At 40.6% G+C, this 19,230-nt stretch overlaps 1 protein-coding gene across 1 annotated transcript in view; it reads right to left on the minus strand.

Moving 5' to 3' along the window:
• ANKRD33B (ankyrin repeat domain 33B) overlaps positions 1-19,230 on the minus strand; it is a 42,523-nt gene that overhangs the window by 2,574 nt on the left and 20,719 nt on the right. The window contains exons 2-3 of the mRNA XM_059485178.1: positions 10,483-10,612; positions 4,994-5,134 (exon numbers count right to left, since the gene is read on the minus strand). Coding sequence (XP_059341161.1) covers positions 4,994-5,134; positions 10,483-10,612 — 271 coding nt within the window. The remainder of the gene's footprint in view (positions 1-4,993; positions 5,135-10,482; positions 10,613-19,230) is intronic.

Consider the following 19,230-nt stretch of genomic DNA (forward strand, 5'->3'; position numbering starts at 1 on the left):
CACGCTCCAGTCTGCAGACTGCTCAGCAGATCTGTTCCCTGGGACAGGCACGGGCACTTTGCCCAGCCGCCTTCAACATACTGAGCTCTGCAACATTTAGTCATGGTTTACTCATATCTCTGTCCCTGCAGACAGTTTCTGGGTTTCTTGAAAGAGTTTAAAGCTGGGATACAAAGAACATTTGATTTATTGAAGGGCTTCTTTACCAAATGAAGGACTATTTTCAAACAGCCAACACAAAACTGACCTACACAGATCTTGCCACAAAACTGACAGTCAATCCCATTGCTTCGCAAGAAGGAGATGTCCAGAAATCTGAGGAAAGGACCAGAGAATACTGGTAATGAGACTGTTACCAGAATACTGGTACAGAGAATAATAGTAATTTTTTTCCAGGTGGATTATCTTGGAGACAGCATTTCAAACTGAAATAAGGAGTACTTGACATAAGGAAAAGCAACCACAATCCAGTTTGTGGTGGGTTCAGTATAACCTTTCCCACAAAGGACGTTTTGTCATTAGAGGAAGATAAAGGCAAAAAGAGAGCACAGGAAAAGTGATAAAAACCTCAGCTTTATTAAATTAGTTCCTAAGTCTCTGAGAATATCCCTAAAGAGAAGACGCTGGAGACATAGATCAAGAATGGATGTGGAAGGAGACACCCTAAGCAAAATTACTGATAACAGTTTAAGTGTAACGTAAGTGAAATTTGCAGAAAGGACACTCAGAGAGAGAGCACGAGGGCACTGCAAGGAGTCAAGCATGGGACCCAGACTGGAAGGCAGAAAGGAGCCAAAGAGAAGGAACGAATCAAATCAAAGAGTTCACGAGCTATGGATTTGAAGAAAGGATTGCAAGATCTCAGAGGCAGAACGGTTTGATGAAGTTCATGACTGCAGAAATTACAGATAAATCAGTCAGGGAAGGGAATAAGACATACCATCACATACCTTCTGCTTCACTAACCTCTTTTTGAGCCTCCCTACACAAACTTCCTATCTTTGGATTTCCCTCATCTCACAATAGCCTCTTGCCCTAGTCTCTTCTCAACACTTGCCTGAATCTGAACTCCTTCCCAAAAGAGCTCACTGTGACTGTGGCAAATTATGGAAGTTGTTTCCTTGATGTACATATAACAGACAAGGAATTAATACAGGAATAACAGCAGCTAAAGGAATTGTCTTCAAATAAAAAATTAATTCTCAGCTCGTAAACAAGCAAGAGGTCTGAACAGCTGTTTACCATTATCTTCAAGAAAAAGTAATTTCAGCTCTGATATGGTGCAGCTGTGAGAATCTGGAGCAGAGTAGTTCAAAAAGAACAGTGTGAGAAAGTGCTCACTGGGGGCTCCCCACCTTTGCTTGGGGCCTACACTCAGCTCTGATCCTTGTCTGGGCTATGCCTGTGCCCTGCTGGCCTGGACCCTGACCCACAGACTTAATTTTTTGTTTTGCCTCAGACCTACCTTGTCTCTATGAACTTGCCTTTGTCATCGTGGACTTGCCTGGCAATCACTGCAGTGCTGCCTGATCCAGGTTATCGACACCAGCCCTGCCACGTTCCTTAAGGGAGCACCATTGTTGATGAGGCTGGTGCTGTCACCCTTGGCTTACCTTCCCCTGAGGAGAAGCCCATTCTTTCTGACAGATGGGTCCCCAGGTGTTTTGGAAACTCTGTCTCAGAAAACAATACTACAGAGTACTGAAATCCCAACCTACCAACAGAAATCAATGCTGACTTTGTACCTTGTATCACAAAATCTCTTCTAAGGCGTAATTCACCATAGTTTTATTGACTTTCTGCACAAATCAGGAGACATTCCTGAACAAACTTGTCATTCAGCAGAATGCCTTATCTGGAATATACATGAGTAGTCATGTCTCTTTGTAAATGTGATAGCAGTCTTATAGAACTAATTGCCATTTCAGTGTAACTATAGCCTACAAGTTTTCTTTCAGGAATGCTGCACTTGCCACTTGCCTTGCTTTTCCTAGAAGTTTCCCTGAAGATCATTTTCAGCACAATCAATTTGAACACACATGCTCCCTTAGGATATAAATATCCTATTTTATTAAGACTTCAAGTCCTTTTCAGATGCAGAACTGGCATCTTGATTTTAAAGACAGGGCTGAGGAGGCTCAGTTGTCTGTTGCCAGCTGGTTTTTGGGTGGTGTTTAAAGCACAGTCTCCAGATCCAGGGCCACTCTGACAGCATTACTAAAGCAGCACTGAGTTTAGACTGGAGATTACAGCAGGGCTTGACACGTGAACAGCAACCAGCATTTGTGGCTGGCTCCCCTGATGAGCGCTGGCAGCGGCGCGGTGCTGGCAGCGCAGCAGCCTGTGACAAACTGCCGGTGGGAGAGCGGGCCCCCTTCACCCGCTGTGCGCTCACAAACAGCACATTCACGGGTTCCAAAGGCTCCTCTGAAAGAGCAATGCTATGACCAAGTGTCGCAGAGTGCCTTAATCTTGTAGTGATTGACCTTGGCCCCCCTCCACGAACTCAAATTTCAGAAAGAGCAGTCGCTTTGGCAATCCAGCTCCGACCATCTGTCACACATTGCTGTTACCTCTTTCCCCATCTGACTGTGCTCAATCCATGCTAAGGCAGCTAGGAAGGTGAGTTATTCTGCTTTGCTGACCTCCTGCATTGCCATCAGCAGAGGTCTTACCCAAGCCACTGAATGGATACCAGGTTTAAAACCTCCTGGCTGTAACTCTTTTCTGAACACACATAACTGCTTTGTAGCTGTGCAAGGAGACCCATAGCTGATTATGGGTCTTTCCCCTCTATCCTGCCATGCATTTTACATTTTAATATCAAAATTTTGCTGCTTTATTTGTGAAATTGATTTTTTCACCAAATCTTTTAATGACGTCTTTTACCTTCTGCAGCTCACTAGTACTTAATTGTCAGCACCCACTCAGTGTCTCTTAAATCCCAAACTACTTCTAAATCCATTCTGAATGAGAATTTCCCTCCTTCCCTCCCTCCATTTCACCAGACTGTGCAGTGCTAAAAAATACTCGGATATTAAAATGGGTGAAGGCAAATTACTGCACTTCCTTTGTGGCCCCTAATTTCAGCTGAGAATGTGAGGAACTGCAAGTACTCACCAAAACTGCAATTTAGAAAATGAAAAGTATATTAACTTGCCAGATCTTTAGTTGGTGGATGACCTTTGGTATCCTCTCCATCTCTGATGCAAAAACAGGCTGATAAAGCTTTCTGTAGGCAAACTCAAGATGGAGGCTAAAAAAAACCATTTTATGGCTGTCTAAAGGTTTGTTCTCCCCAATGTTCTGGTTTTTTATGAATCATGGAAACAAGAAATGGCTATTCAGATGCCAGAGGCAGCAACCACAGAAGTGAACTTTGATAATAATATTTTAGTATAAGAATCAGAAAAACAAGTAGTGGGTTATTTGCATAGATGAAAGGTTGGGAAACAGCTCCTAGTGACCCAAACAGAAAGAACAAGTTTTCCTCAGATCTCTAGTGATAATAATAGGTCATGACACCATAAGGCAAATTTGACAAGTCAGAAAATCATAGGATTGAAGTTTCATTTTAAGTGATGATTTATAACACTCACTGGAAAATTCTGAACTAGCATCTGCATGATGTGAGTCCAGACAGTGCATCTGTTTCTAGTGGTATTTGAGCTCTGGCAGTAGTTTCATAATTTTCTGTCATAAAAATTTAAAATAAATGATCCAGTTCCTAAGCCTTTGTTCCAGAGTAAGAGGCTACAGAACCTAGCAGAAAATAACACACCAGTTACCACATCATGTTTTCTGTGTCATATCAATGTCTAGAAACTGGATATTATGGAATGAAGGATAGTAATATCACGGAATGAAGGATAGTAATATCACTATGCTTGATAAAATTGTGCGACTTAAAATACTCTGATTATGAAGGGTTAGACTCTTGTGACAGCAAAATCACTGAAATGAACTCCTTGTTCAAGATCTCTCCCAATGAGATGGACCTGTAAGACTCTTGATCTGGACAGTAACAATATTCACATGCCATTTGTTATTATTCCCACAATATTTAATTTGTGTTTTCATATTTGCATCTGAAAAACAAGAATACATACTAGTATAAGCTAGTTATTTAATTGTTATCTAACAGTTTATATAACACTTACTTCATATAAAAAACCCATACAATATTGTGGCTGAAAAATGCTGTATGTTAGGACTGCTCTTGTAGAGGCTGGTGCCCCTCAAGGGGCCTTCTGATTCTCCTCTCCAGGACCCCTTCACCTTGCAATGCAACACAGCCAGAAATTCAACAGCAGACAAGAGCCAAGAGCAAGAAACATAATTCCTGTTCTCAGATGCAAAGAGAGACAGGTGGGCAGAGAGGGACCTGCTCACTCCCTGTGCCACAGCTCCCTCCTTGCAGCAGACACAGACCTGGTGGTGTCCCGTTGCTCATAAACCTGGAGACCAAACTCAGAGCTGCAGAGGCATTAACAAAAAAGTAAGTGACCAGATTTCCCACCAGTGTTCCCTGGTGGGATGTGGCCCCTACACCCAACACTCCTGACAGGGGCTGGAGCCCCCCAAGTTTTCCAGTCCCCAGCACAGTTCAAGGCAGAAATGGAGGTCTGGCTGTGGTCCCACCCTTGCAGTGTCTGCCACACACAGAGATGGCAGCCAGCGACCAGCGTGTCTTTCCCCCTGTGTCATGGATTTCATTAACTCCTGTTCTACAAATTTTGGTGATCCTGCTCCCCAGACGCTCCTGGAAACAATAAATCTCACCTTCACAGCTCTAGGAGAGCTCCTGGGCGAGGTTGTACAAGCAAACTCCTGCAGCACATGCCTTCACTGTCTTGCCTATGGCTTATTTAAAAGCTGCACCCATTTCCAGGGAAGGCTGTACCACAGTCCTCAGACCAAACATCCCAAGAGCCAATTTTCTTCTTGGTAGTTGTTAGATGGTGACAAAGAGGAAGAAAAGCACTTTGCATACCTGCCATCATCAAGGCTTTCACACATTCTGTTCGGCCTTGCATTGCAGATTTCATCAGGGCTGTGAATCCAAACGCATTCCTCTTCTCAATATCAAGCCCAGGAAAATAGTTCAACAAATAGTTTGTAATGGTTATGTGCCCTTTGAAGAAACAAAAAAGCAGAGAAAATGTCATACAATGCAGGTGCTCTCTCAAGGATAAACCAAAAATTTACTCCTGCAGGTCTGATAACTGGAAAATGCAGATAATTAATAAGATATCTTTTCTTTGTGTCCTCATCCACTCAACGCTGTCATCAGCCTTAGGGTTAAGTGGTCCTGACTTTGACCAGAATATTGGGATAGGAGGTGGAAAATCTGGGTTCCCACCTTCTCTCAAATTTCTCTCTTTTCTGAAAAGTCAGTTTAAGGTAAGGGAATAATTGAAGATCAGAAATGGTCACTCTGAGTTTGCAAGGGGCCCCAGTTTCTTGACCCAGTGAGTAGCACTGCAGAGGGAATCCTACACCCGATGCCCCATCACCAGGGGCAACTTATTGCAAAGGTTCAGCTTTTTCCCTCCCCTGGTAAATTTGAGCCTTACAATCATGCTGCTTCATTAAAAAGTGATGACTGCACATAGTTGTTCCAGCCAACAATGTTTTCAAACTATGCCAGGCCTGATACAAGAGAAATGTAGCATCCCACATTTTTATTTTTCCATCTGACAGTGTAAAGCCACTTGTCTACTCTCCTGCAGTTGGGAAATGGGATTGATGTTCAGTTTTGGTAGTAAAATAAATTATTTAAGTTCTGATTCTGAAAGCAACTGTTGTTGCCACTCATGTGCCTCATGTGCCAGGATAACTGGTGTCTACAAGGCTAAATGGAGGAGCTGAACACATCTCTGGCTAAATGGTTGGAAGACCAATTAAGACATCAAATCTTTATAACTGGACTATCAGATGAATAGCTAGGGCCATTATGACTCATTCAAAACAGTTTTCCCTTCACTTGTCAATCATTTTATGATGCTTTGATGCTCTATAAAATAATGCCGTCTGTCAGGCAGCTGCAACAATCACAATTTAATTAGCAAGAGCTGTAAAAATATTCTCTCATTTTGCTCTGCAGACCAGATGACTATTCAGTGATGCATGCCATTCAAATTCATCTAGAAATGTTACTGAAGCAGATTAGAATTCATACAGGACAATGTTAAAAGTCTGTAGCATCACATCTGCTGTAGATTTCATCAGCAGCCACTTTGTACCAACACAGTCCTCCATTCATTTTGAAAAGCAAGTTAAGAAAGTCTTTAACAATTAATTTGTGTTGCAAGTGTTACTCTTTCTCTCCTAAATTGTTTTTACTCTGTTACCTTTCTGCATAACTGGAGACTCTCATGAAACCTGAGCAGATGTAGAGATAATGCAGATCAGATGAGCAACTCCAGAGCCAGAGAAAACCAAATAAAAAGCTCCCTGTACCTTGAGCAGTCTGATGAGAATGAAATATAAAGTTTCATCAAACCACAACAAGCTGAACAAAGCAAAAGTGAACTGTGTTCAGGGCAGGATCAAGTGACCTGGTCCTGCTTACTCAATACAGAGAATTCAGCTTTGCTGATTCTATGGCATAAAATCAAATCCTAGAAAGGAGTCAGTTGCTTCTGGGAGAATTTTTGTGCCCAAATTGTTTTGCAGGACATGCTCTGATTCAGTGATATGCAACGTGTGTCTTCATGAAGGTTTTGGAACAAAATCCTGCTTTTTGACCACAAAGACTAGAGACAAGATGAAGAAGTAGTAATAATAAAATGGAAGATTTTTCAGCAGTTATTACATCACTGACAATGTTCTTCCTTTTGCCAAAAGTATAATTACAGTAAGAGATGTTTTGCAAATCTGGAGTGATCCTTAGAATTAATCCTGAAAGACCTTAACCAAAACTCTCCAAGGGACTAGAAATGGCCTCAAATTAGACAGAAAAAAAATAAGAGCTGTAAAATATGAAAGAAAATTAAGAAGCTTGTGATTCACAGAAGTTTTGTGTCTCAGGGATTCCTGAAAACCAGTTTTAATCTGGAGGACCTTCTGTCCTCTGAGGTTTTGCTTCAGATTTCCAGTTCAAACAGATATCAAATTCAAAGCAAAACTCAGAGCTGCCAAGTTTTAGTTCAAACCCTGTTGTACACTTTTGATTTAATGCCATGAAGTTTGCTTTGGTTCTCCTGTGTCTGTGTGAATGAGCAGCCTGTACCTAATTTATAAACTGGGTGAGCCTCCTGTGATGTAAAGTCTGCTGTGAAAGCCCTGTGCAGCTCTAAAATAAACGAGCCTGGGCTCAGCCTGTTTGGTGATACTGAATTCAAAGCAGGCTTTTGCTGTTTGCAAGCCAGATCTACTTCCTATCAGAACTGGCATGCCAAGGGCTCACTTCTTCTCCCTGCGAGCCATATTTAGAGATCAGCACAGATGTCTGTAATAGCTTAATTCACTTAATTGCTGCCACAAAGGAAAGGCCTGTAATGATGACAATATTACCTAATAATCTGTGTAATGCAGGCAGAAGGATAAGCTGCATAGTAAGGAAGACCCTTTGTCAAATAACATCTCATTCCTGAACTGTACCTGCAAAATTCTTGTGTTTGGTCTGCAGGCAGCGAATGCTTCCTCACAGATGGATGGAACCAAAGACACCCAGAAGGCTTTATCCTCTGGGTGCTTTAGGTGTTTGTGTTCTCATGTCTTTCTTAATAAACAGAAACTGGGATAACTTCCAATTTTGTGTTCCCAGCAAGGCTCTCAAACTGGTGGCTGTAACATAAAACATCCATACTTTGTAAGCAAATACAACTCCCTCTGAGCACCAGTGCATGCCAATTACTATACACTGATGTAGCTATGTCCCCATCAGCAGCAGAACTGAGAAAAAAAAAATTGTAATTTTCCTTCTTCTCCTTTTCCACTTGTTATTTCAACCACATGTTTGTATCAATCTCCCTTTTTTTTCTGCACTGTCCTTGTAATGATATTTAATGATTTTGCTTCTGCTTCAATAGCATTGCCACCCATTTCTGGGCACCACCTGCTGCAGACTGCAAAGAATTTACAGTTCTGGAAGGCAAGCTCTCTCTGAAAAGGGATATAAGAAATAGGAAACCTAGAGTAAGCAGGCGAACAGACCAATTTTCAAATGTGACATTTACATACAAAGCAGAGCACTTTGTGGTTATTTTTCTATATTAATAAGCTTGTTAAGACAGAACTGCTTTTCACTGATCCTTCCAACCTGTCTTTCTCTGGTCAGCCCATGCAGAACACTTCAGCCTTAGATACTTTTGTTGGAGGATGAGAATCTCAAATTAGAAATGGCATAGGCAAATGTGGATTTTAAACTCCTCAGCACAAGTGAAGAGACCTCCCTGTCATCTGTTTTGGTATCTATACACAAGGAACAACTCCTCAAGACCACATGATTTTTCCCATCCAGCTCCCCTTTGAGGTCTGGCCATACACGATGGCCCACCTGGCAGTGGATCATAACAAAAATGGCAGCACTTTCTGAAACCTTCAGATATCATCTCACAGATATCTGAAATAACATGGATTTGCTATTAGACTTTCCACAGCAAACCCCATAGTTTTGGTATAAACAACAGTGATTTCAGAATAACTTATTTTGCAAAAGTGTGATTACTTTCACAGCCTAAAGTTAACCCCTCCCCCAGCAAATAAATTCTCCACTGAAGGCAAGCTTGCATAAGCTTTGCTTTCAGGTCTTTATAATGCACTGCTCAGAGTTACTACTTTACATCCGGCAATAATTAAGCAGCATCTATTGCACTGTAACTCCTCTGGTTGCAATATTAGCCTCACAGTAATCTCTGTTAACACTGCAGCAGTATTGGTGTAAACCCTGTAGCTCAGGATTAGCACAGGCAGGGGAAAACATCCAAGTTGTTGGGGGTTTGTATAAATTTCTGTTGACTACAGTAATTTCCAGTTGCTTTTGGGATCAATAGCAAGTACTGGCAGAGAGTGTCAAGTCAATGTCAGCCCACTGGATTAATTCTGAGCTCATTATCATGAGTTATAAAGGTCAAGAAGGAGGCAGTGTTAAACCTTTTTTAGTTCAAATATATATTAGGGCAGATAAATAAAAGTAGATTAGTGTTTTGGGGACTTCTCCACCTTCTTTGGAAAGCTACTGTACTCATGACTTCGCTATGAATGTGGTCACAGTTCTTTTTTCCAGTATTCAAGACCCATCTTGCAGGAACTTTCACAGAGTTCACTTTTTGGCACAATACAAAGCAAGGTTAGGTACTACCTGGAAATGTCCAATGGCGCTATTACTAAATTGACATGGAAACCGAACTGCTCCAGTCTTTAGATGTGGCTTGTAATGCCCATTGATGCTCCCTGATGGCAATCGGTTCCCTTCAGGCAGCCAGTGTCCAGGAGTAAGGACTATGTCCCAGGAGCTCCCACAAACATCCCAGACTCCTCACCAGTCAGCAGACATGATAAAGGCCAGCTGTGCATTGCCTTGGAAAGTGACTGCCTTTTCAGAGTGCCTTAAAACACCCAAAGGAAACCAGAGATGCAGAGCCAGACAGTCCCCGGCTTTTAGACCACAAAGTGATGGCTTCCTTCCTTGGAGAAATGTTTCCTGATTTACATGGTTTCGCACTTTGTTGACACTCGTTAGAGAAAACTAAACCTTCCCTTAAAGATTGAAGCACAGCCCTTCAGTTTAAACAGAAATAATCAAATTATTGTTTTCTAACTCAACACTGGAAGCAAGGAACTCTTCTGGGAGCTTCTCTTACATCTAAATGATCTATAAGACTCATTCACTGCACATTACCATGCTGGGTGGGATAAAAGCAAAACCTTGTGCTAAACTCCAGCCTGCATCAGGATTAACATGGTTGATGTTGATATCAGCTGTTACAAAAGGATCATTGGCAAATCCTAAATCCTGCTGAGATTTTTTGCTTTTAAGCTGTGGAGTGGATGAAGGATGTCTTAGCAGATAAGGTATTTCTTAATGATGATATGTTTTCCTACAGTTATCAATTCCTACAGACTCTCTGAGGCAGGTGCAGCAAATATGGGAGGAAAGCACTAATGCAGCATATTACATGTCCAGTGCTCAATTGTTGCTTGCCAGAGCAAACATTGGAAAATCAGCTTAAAGGAACTAAGCACTATAATACTGCACACTTGGGATGAGGTTTTCTTTATTTTAGGCTAAAATAATTAATGGTGTCTACTAAAAACATATAACTTTTGCTCCCTTAATCTGCTGGATAAATACTATTGTAGATTAATTAGTTCCAAAAAAATCATGACAACCCTATTTGGGAGTGGGCTTAGCCAGAATTATTTTACACAGAATAATTTCTTTCAGGGATTTGAAAAAAAATCCTAAAATTAAGTGGCCTAAACACACACTCCTCCCAAGACCCTGCATGTAAGAGGTGATACAGAGAGCCTTACCTGCCTGAGCAGCTGTAATTAGAGCCGTGTTCCCCTCGTTGTCCTGCCAGTTCACATCAAGGTGAGGGCATTGTGCTAAGGCCATTACAATATCCACATAACCTTGGTAACAGGCAACAATAAGACCATTCTGTAAGTAAAATATAAAGAGAGACTTAGGTTTGCCAGACTGAGAAAAATTCACTGAAGAAGATTACTAGACAGCTGTTTCAGTTATTTTTTTCTTCCAGACTGAAGAACTGAAAAGGTACCAGCACAACTAGTGATCACCTCCAGGCACAATGTTCAGATCCATACACTTCTTTTTATCTCTGCCCTTTGGCAAGTAATGTTTGATACTCCTCATAAACACCTAAGAGAGTAGGTATTACATTATACTACATGCAAAGTAACTGTTTATAAATGGCTTATGCTTATATGGCTATATACTCTATACCCAAATGAGAATAAATCTGATTTTATTATATAATAAAATGAACTCAGCAGGTAAGATGAACTGGACCTGTTCTGAATATTAATTCTCTGAAAAACAGCTATTTGTTCCATGAAGGGAAAGTGGTGGGCAGGAGTTGTGTTCATACTGCCTGTTGCTATCGTTAAATAATTCAAATTTCCCATTAGAACTACGCCTCCTTTTTTTATAATCATAAATAAAATTAAATTGCTTTTAGAGGTCCTGTTTAATGTGTTTTATAACAGCTGGAGGCTGTAAAATTTCCAAGAGGAAGCCAAGCCAGGAGGTAAACCCTGTAACTACGCTTGGTACCCAGATTGTGTTTCACTCCACAGCAGCAAACTGACAGCTTCCCTAAAATACCGCAAAATACACGTGTCATTAATTAAATAGAACCACAGTGCTTAATCCTGGCTGCTCTCTTGACCACCAGGATTAAAGCCATTATCTCCAGTCTTCAGGATTGCTTGGGCAGCCCTGGTTCAGCCTGGGCCTGATGTGTGTAGGGGAGGGCAGGCGCAGACGCATCAGCGCTCCCTGCGCTCCCTCGCTGCTGCCAGCGCGTCACTCAGCGAGCCTGAGCTCAGCATGAGCATCTGACTGACTGCCCAAAAGATGGGGGCAGAGACACAAATCTCAAACTGCCTGCTTGCCCTGCCTGCCTGGAATGCACTCACACCAAAGACCTGCAGGGAGAACCTGGTTATGCAAACAGACTGGCCCACCCCGACTCCTCCATCATTTTTCTCTTGCCTACACATTCTCTTTATTTCTTTCTCCATGGACATTACTAAGACACAGATGTTCAGCAGATGACAACTGTGGCCTCTTATTTATTGTCATCTTAACTAGTTACTTATTCAGTGTCCTGTTTCACTGTTGTTCTGGATAGTTCTCTTGGCTGAGGTGGCAAACACCTTCACTGATATACAGGAGTGAGAGATACTCTTCAGGCTGTTCACAGGCTATGTAGGTTATTTCTCAATTACATCTCTCAATAAAGTAATTACTCTGCTTTCTTTTGTTCTCAATTCACTCTTGCCCTCAGCATGAAGCGACACCTACCATTGCTTTATAAAGGGCATCTTCATTTTCTTGTGAAGTACATCTAATACTTCAAAGCCTTCCATTGGAATAGTACAGAGGAACAGAGGATTCTGCCAAAAGTCATTTATTTTCAGCTTTTTTTTACTGAACGTATGTACTTTCCTGGTGAGAAAATGTCCATTTTCTCACTTTCCTGGTGAGTAAATGTCCATTTTCTAAGGGTTTGAGCATTATTTCCATTCTTTAATAATTTAATTTTTCACCTGATGATCAGGATATAGGTCTTTACAACTCCAAAAACAGTGAAGACTTAAAACACCATGCAGTCATTCAGTAAAATGTCCGTTAGTTCTGATAGCAGAAAATTAAGTTTACAATTGTTTGGAGACCAAAAGCTTTTGACAATAAGAAAAGAGATTCTATTATTCACTGGAAAAAAATGGCATTTTTGAAGATAGTTTCAAAAAGGTTGTAAGAATAAAAAAAAACGTAGCTATCTCTACCTCTAATGAAAAAAATAAAAACAACCTGTTTCACCCAATATCTGGAGGATATTTTCACAGCATGTTTTCACAGAACATTTTTTTGTTCTAAAAATAGTTACCAAATGCTTAAAATAAGTTTGGTTTTTTGTTCTCTTTGTAAAAGTATGAAGTTAAAATATTGTTAAAGTGCAGTAAAAAAAAAAAAAAAAAAGATAACAAACATTAGTGGGTTTTTTGGTTTTGGGGGAGTTTTTTTGGAGGGGTTTTTTGCAAGAGGTTTTTCCATTACAGTATGGAGGGATTTTGTCCTACTTTTAGTGGACAGATAGGAACTAATACATCTAACACTGGCATTCTGATTTCAGCAGATATAAGACACAAATTGTCTTCAAATCAATCAAACTCACTCACCATTCTGTGTTTAAACACCAGAAGGATTACTTAGGTGTCAACATTTTCTGAAGTTTATTTTCCAAAGATGCTATCTAAGACTGCTTGCTTAAGGATAAAGAAAGGCAAGAGAGAGCAGGAGCTTTCTGAGGGATTACATGATGCAGTAGCACAGAAAATCATCCTTGAAGAACAGTTTTACAAATCTGAAGTGCGCCAGATAAGAGCGTGAGAACCCAGTATACAGGGGAGTGCACATCTAGCAGTCCCTGGGTGAGAAGCAAAACAAGCTATGGCATGAAAAAATAAAAACAAATCCCTTCTATAAAGCTGATGTGGTTGTTTTCACCCCTTTTGCAGTTCTATGGGAGGTGGGTGAGACAGACTGCTTGCTGAGGGACTGCTTTCCTTTGCACAACCCTTCCCACCCTAGTGTCAGATGCTGGAAAGGGGTGCAGGAGGCTGCAGCTTTACCATGAAAGCTGCAATAGACTTCTGGATTTGATGGTTATTTTCCAAACTTCATGCAATGATACAATGATAATTTGTGTTTTCAGGTTGCTTTTCTTTTTCCTATTTTTTTTCCTTTGCATCCATTTCTGACCCTGTCTATATTCTGCTTGCTGAAAGCTAGTACAAACAGATCAGCCAGCATGTGAAATCAGTCACTATCAAAGTGACTCAGTCTAGAATCTTCAAATTCATATACCAATAAGTACTTCCATATATTAAAAACTCCTTCAACAGTCTCAATTAATAAGTGATACAAAATCGCCTCCAGCAAACTGTCTTTTGAAGAGATCAATAAAGCAGTAGCCTTTATCACAGCAGTGTGCAGGAAAATACAGCTGTGAACTTAATGTCTTTTCAAAATCTAAAATAAATGAGTTTTAGTTAGAAAATACTGAACCTGAACAATCTGGTTACCCTCAGAAGAGACATGACATTAATATTCTACCAAAGGCATCCATTATTCTGCTCCTTATATGAAAGGCCACAGTGCAATTATGAAATGGTTAGTGTATATGGGAAAAAAAGTATTTTTAAAATTAAATCTTACCATTATTTTTGTCACAAAGATCAATTCTCAGAAGTACTCACTACTTGTGACAGCTTTAGGAGAAAGAAAGATTGATAATTCTTCAAAGAATATTCTCTGCCTAAACTTCGACAGCATCCTTTCCCCTCTCTTCCCTTCTCCATGTCCTCCAACACCACTTATTTTAAATAATAACAAAACTCAAACAGTTCCCATTAATATATAATAATAAGTATCAATTATTAGTGTAACTGTACACATGTCACAAGGTGCAAGCAGAGCATCCTTGCTTTTCAGGGATACTCTGTTATCTGCCTTGCTCTCTCCCGATCAGTGGCCAGGGTTGCTGCCCATCATTCTCCCAGACCAATGAGACAGATCCTCTGTGCATAAGAGACTTAAAATATGAAACAAGGTTTGCAACTGATCCTATTTCATTTTTCAAATACCATGCACAGGCCCTGTGAGTCAAACAGGAAAGCGTGAGCCATCCATCACACCAACTACATTAACATTTACTGTCGTTTTTGCACAGAAGGGGAGGTGGAAAGCAGCTCAGGAATGGGTTTTTTCCAAGTAGAAGCCACAATACTTCCAGGTGTTGAGGGCTCTGTCTTTTCTCTGGGGAATATTTGACATTACACGGAGCTTTCCCACATTTTTTCTGTAGTATAGATATACCTGACTTTTGTGTAACCAGCACATTTTGAAAGATCCCCCTTTGTTTTGAAGTGTCAGAAAAATTAAAAATGTTTAGAATATATGACAAAACAGTCCCAAACAAAATACTTGTTTTCCATACATTCTAAATAAAGTATAACTACTTTTCTTATTTTCTTCTCACAGTACACAAATTAACACAACAGGCATGGGACTACCTGAAGTTACTCAGATGTTGCAACACCTTCCTCAAGCAGTGAATCTTCTGATTCTGTTTCAAATTAAAATTCTCCATGTGCCTTTGATTTCATGCAAGACTGGAACAGTGCTGCCACTATGAAAATAAACTCTGTTTTGCTCAGCTGTGTTGGCTAATGACATAATAACATGTCTGATTAAGTGAGGTCATGGATACCTCAAGAGACAATTTTATAAATCAGATATTATGACAAAATTACTGATGTAGGGCTATTTGTATGCTAGATCATTACAGATAATAGGGATCACAAGAAATACTGAAGGATCAATATTGAACTCAAGCTGAATAACAAGCAAATCACATGCAGCATGCAATTTATTTAGCTTTTTTAAAGTTCTCTTCAGGCAACCTATTTTCCACCAACATGCTGAGAATGAAAACAGCTTATTATAGTTTTTTGCCAATTACCCCAGACAAAATGAGTCTGGCAAAAGGCTAAAGTGGTATTACCCATTTCTCTCCACAAGCACTGTGATAAACAACTGTCCAGTTTGCTTTGCATGCATCTGTAAGTGCTAATGACAATTCTGCAAGGCTGGTTTACTAGCAGTGATTAAAACCACATGTAATTGAATTAAATGAGATAATGATTCATTGTAATCCATAATCACATGCAAGGACAACAATGAAAATTAAGTGTAAGTTAAAAACATGTTATTAAAAAATATTGAAAGTAGTAGAAATGAAAGAATAAAAAATAATAAAGGAATAAAAAGCTGTGTTGAAGCATTTTCTTGTTGATTCATAAAAATAATAACTCATGTGTTTAATATTTTGTCTTATACAAAACTCATATGATAACAGAATTTTAAATAATTTCAGGGTAATTCTGATAATTCTGATCGCCACTAAAAGCTCTGCAACTGTGTGAAACTTCACTCTAACAGAGATTTTACATTTATGTTGTATTTAAAAAGCAAAGTGTAGCACTGAGCACCATGATCTGCTACATACTAATTTTGTATCATGCACAAAACCTTCCAGTATAAAAATGGCAATCTGAGAAACTTTCAGAAGTGGCTTGAGCTTGTTTTATATTTGGTTTAGGTTGATTATTTCAACAGCGACAGAGACGAGGTAATTATTCAGGTCATCAGTCCCTCAAGAAGTGGTGTTGATGTGCTATAGAAATCCATCAAGCACATACGCCCTAATATTATCTGCAGAAAATAATTTAGGCTGACCTTTTAAAGGAAGGACTGCAATGGCTTAGCCACATGCACATTTGTATTGCGAAAGAGACAACAAAAAGAACGGGAAATTTAAATAAGTTTTGTCCAACGGTTGCTTGATGACAACTCCACATGGCTGGAGGGGAAAGGAGGGAGAGGTTAATTTTGCCAGGGAAAGTGTTCAGAGAAGTACAAAAGGGTGTCCAAGCATGGACGGAGCATCAGTGTGCAAAACTCTCTGCCTGCTCTGCAGAGGAACAGAGTAGCCCAAAGCCTAATCCTGCATCCAAAATCGAGCTCAAGTGGTGCTGCCCCTGCCAGGGACTCAATACCACAGGCACAAAATTGCCACCTTTGCTTTGCAGAGTTGTGAGCATTTACAGATTCATTTCCCAGTATGGACCGTGCTCCACTACATAAAAACACAATCCAGTCCATGGACACACCGACGATGACCCATCATTTTTCTGCTCCAATTTTTGGGATGTGTTCAGCTTCACTTATTCCATAAGCACCTCTTCAATCAGTCAGGCCACATGTCTTTAAGGAAAGGTATATGTATCATCTCTGCAGAAATCCTTACTTAATCTATTCTAATCCAAATCCTCGTGATCACCTCTAAAAATAGTGCCAGCAAAGTTCGTTTTACTACGCCTGCAAAAGCTTGCATTACACAACAAAGAGAACCCGTGCCACTTGTGTAATAAAGCAGACAACAGGAAAAGGTAATAAAAATAGTGGGATTTTCCTTATTTACTAACATGTACATCATCTGAATTAGTTTCAGCATCACTGGTGATGCAAGCAGCTGGCAGAAACCAGAAGTAACTGCTAAGAGCCATAAGGGACTTACAAGCAAATAAATACATGCTGAGTAGTCAGAGATATTCCAGTGCGTGGGATATATAAGAAATACATGGCAATTCTGAGAGATGCTTATGAGATATTAACCTTCTCTACTTTTTTTTTAATAATATCAAGATACATAATAAAAGCAAATAATTCAGTAGGAAATCTAAACCCCATGAGCTGATGGGGACCTAAGGGTTGTGCACTGTTCCACAGGAGGCTGAAACATGTGCCCAGCTCCGGCACTGCCCCATGTATCCCAACACCAGCCATCTGGCTGCCTTTTGACACAGCTTTCTTGACCAAAGTCTAGGGGAGAGGACAGCTGAAGAGATGATCTTCAGCCTATGGGAAGCCTGATGGGAGGAGAACAGGAGCATTACACCAAAAATAGTGATCCTTCCTTCCTCCTTGCTCCTGAGGCAGTTCTAATCTTCCCATGAGGCAAAGTCCAGGTAAGACAACACCTGGGTGCTCGGGAGCCCCTCACCTCATCCTGCACCCCAGGGATGCTCCAGGAGCTGTGGAGGCTGACTTCTCTCTCACACTTCTTTATCTGCTCCATCTGCCATCACCTCCCACCCTACACACTGCCACCTCTCACCCCAAACCACACCATGTCCAGGGGCCTGGGGGGTGATAAAGCACAGAAGATATTTTTGGACTGTACAACCTGACCAGCAGCCTGTGGTGGCCAGACCAACTCTCCCCATCACCAGAGAAAAGGGCTGCTTTGCTCCTGGCAGTATCACATCCTCTGGACAATCATTTCCATGGCAGAAGCAGGCCAGAAGCAGAGGACACTCAGGATTACATCTAACAGTGGGAACAACCCTGCAGAAAAAACATGAGCCAAGGGATGCTGTGCTGACTGAGTGGCAGGAGGCCTGGGCTGCATTGCCAGCTGTTTTCCTCTGACTTATGCTGATGACACTTCTTGAAACAGCAGCAACTAGATCTATGTTATCATGTGAAAAATCTTTTGCTGCTCTCTCCTCTGAACCTCAGCTGGAGCTGAACATGTGAACAAGAACCACCAGCAGCCACAACTAGCTTGGGCATATTTTAATGTTGAGATGCATGAGTTAGGTTATGTAATGTGATTCCATTAACACATATTTAAAAAAAAATAAAAACTGCTCAAAATGTTAGCAGATCTACACATTCATGCTCGATACCAATTCTGTTAAAATACTATATTTTTTTTCAGTGACAGATGGGAAAGGATTAGGAATCTACTCATCAATCTGAAATTTCAGCAGGAAGAAGTTCCTTTGCTAGTCACAGCCAAATGACATGCAACAAAGCAACATACAGAATCAAGAAGTTTATATGGAAAGACTGGGATCATTTTCCCACAGAGTGATATTTGATGTGTGCAATCAGTCAAAAACAAAGCTTAGCAATGTATGCAAGATCTCTGGTCACAGCAGAACTAAACAAGGCATAATTTAGAGAAGGACTAAGTAAGGAAACTTCAGGGAAATATTGATTAATACAAATAACATATCCTTCAAATGAACTGACAGGTCATTTAGTGGAGTTTACCATCATTATACATAAGATAAAAAGAAGTTATATCAAGATTCAATAACATGGCAAAACAGTCCAGAATTCCATTTTTGAGAAAGGGTTCTGTGTTCTGTTTATGAGGTGCCTGGCTGCAAAGAACAGAAAGTAGTTTGAGAAAATGGCAGGCGAAGCAACACGAATTGTATCAGATTAAATGTCATATTTTAATTTTATTTAGACTGTCATATTGGGTACAACTAATAAATAGCAATAATCCCTGATAAATAGTGCAGCCTTTACTAATCCTAGCTTACCTGTTTGTACTGCACATAGTAACAAGTGTTAGTATTGTCAAATGTTAGTGCTGAGATTTCATAGTGTTGGTGGTAGTAACACAAGACCCACAGCAGCAAATTTATACAGTCCTCTATGTTTTGGCATCAGTGCTAAATGCAGGACATTCTGCCTTACAAAAAGCAAGAGGTCTGGCTTCAGAAAAGAATGTTAATGATGTACCGTGAGGGTGGTGGGGCACTGGAGCAGGCTGCCCAGAGAAGCTGTGGGTGCCCCATCCCTGGCAGTGTTCAAGGCCAGCTTGGACGGGCCCTGAGCAGCCTCGTCTAGTGGAAGGTGTCCCTGCCCATTGCAGAGGGGTGGGAACCAAATGATCTTTAAGGCCTCTTCAAACCCAAAGCATTCTGTGATTCTGTAATTTATTTAATTAGGGGGTCCTGCTATAAACCCTGAAGGCATTTCTACCACAAGTCTCATGTCTTAACTTGAAGGTGCTTTGAACATTAGCAACTCAAACCATTCACTGCAGAAGGCTGGGGAGGCAATTGGACAGACTCCTGCCAGCATCAGGGTCCTGCTAAAGCAAA

This window comes from Ammospiza nelsoni, chromosome 1 (assembly GCF_027579445.1).
Source record: "Ammospiza nelsoni isolate bAmmNel1 chromosome 1, bAmmNel1.pri, whole genome shotgun sequence".
NCBI classification, from domain to species: domain Eukaryota; kingdom Metazoa; phylum Chordata; class Aves; order Passeriformes; family Passerellidae; genus Ammospiza; species Ammospiza nelsoni.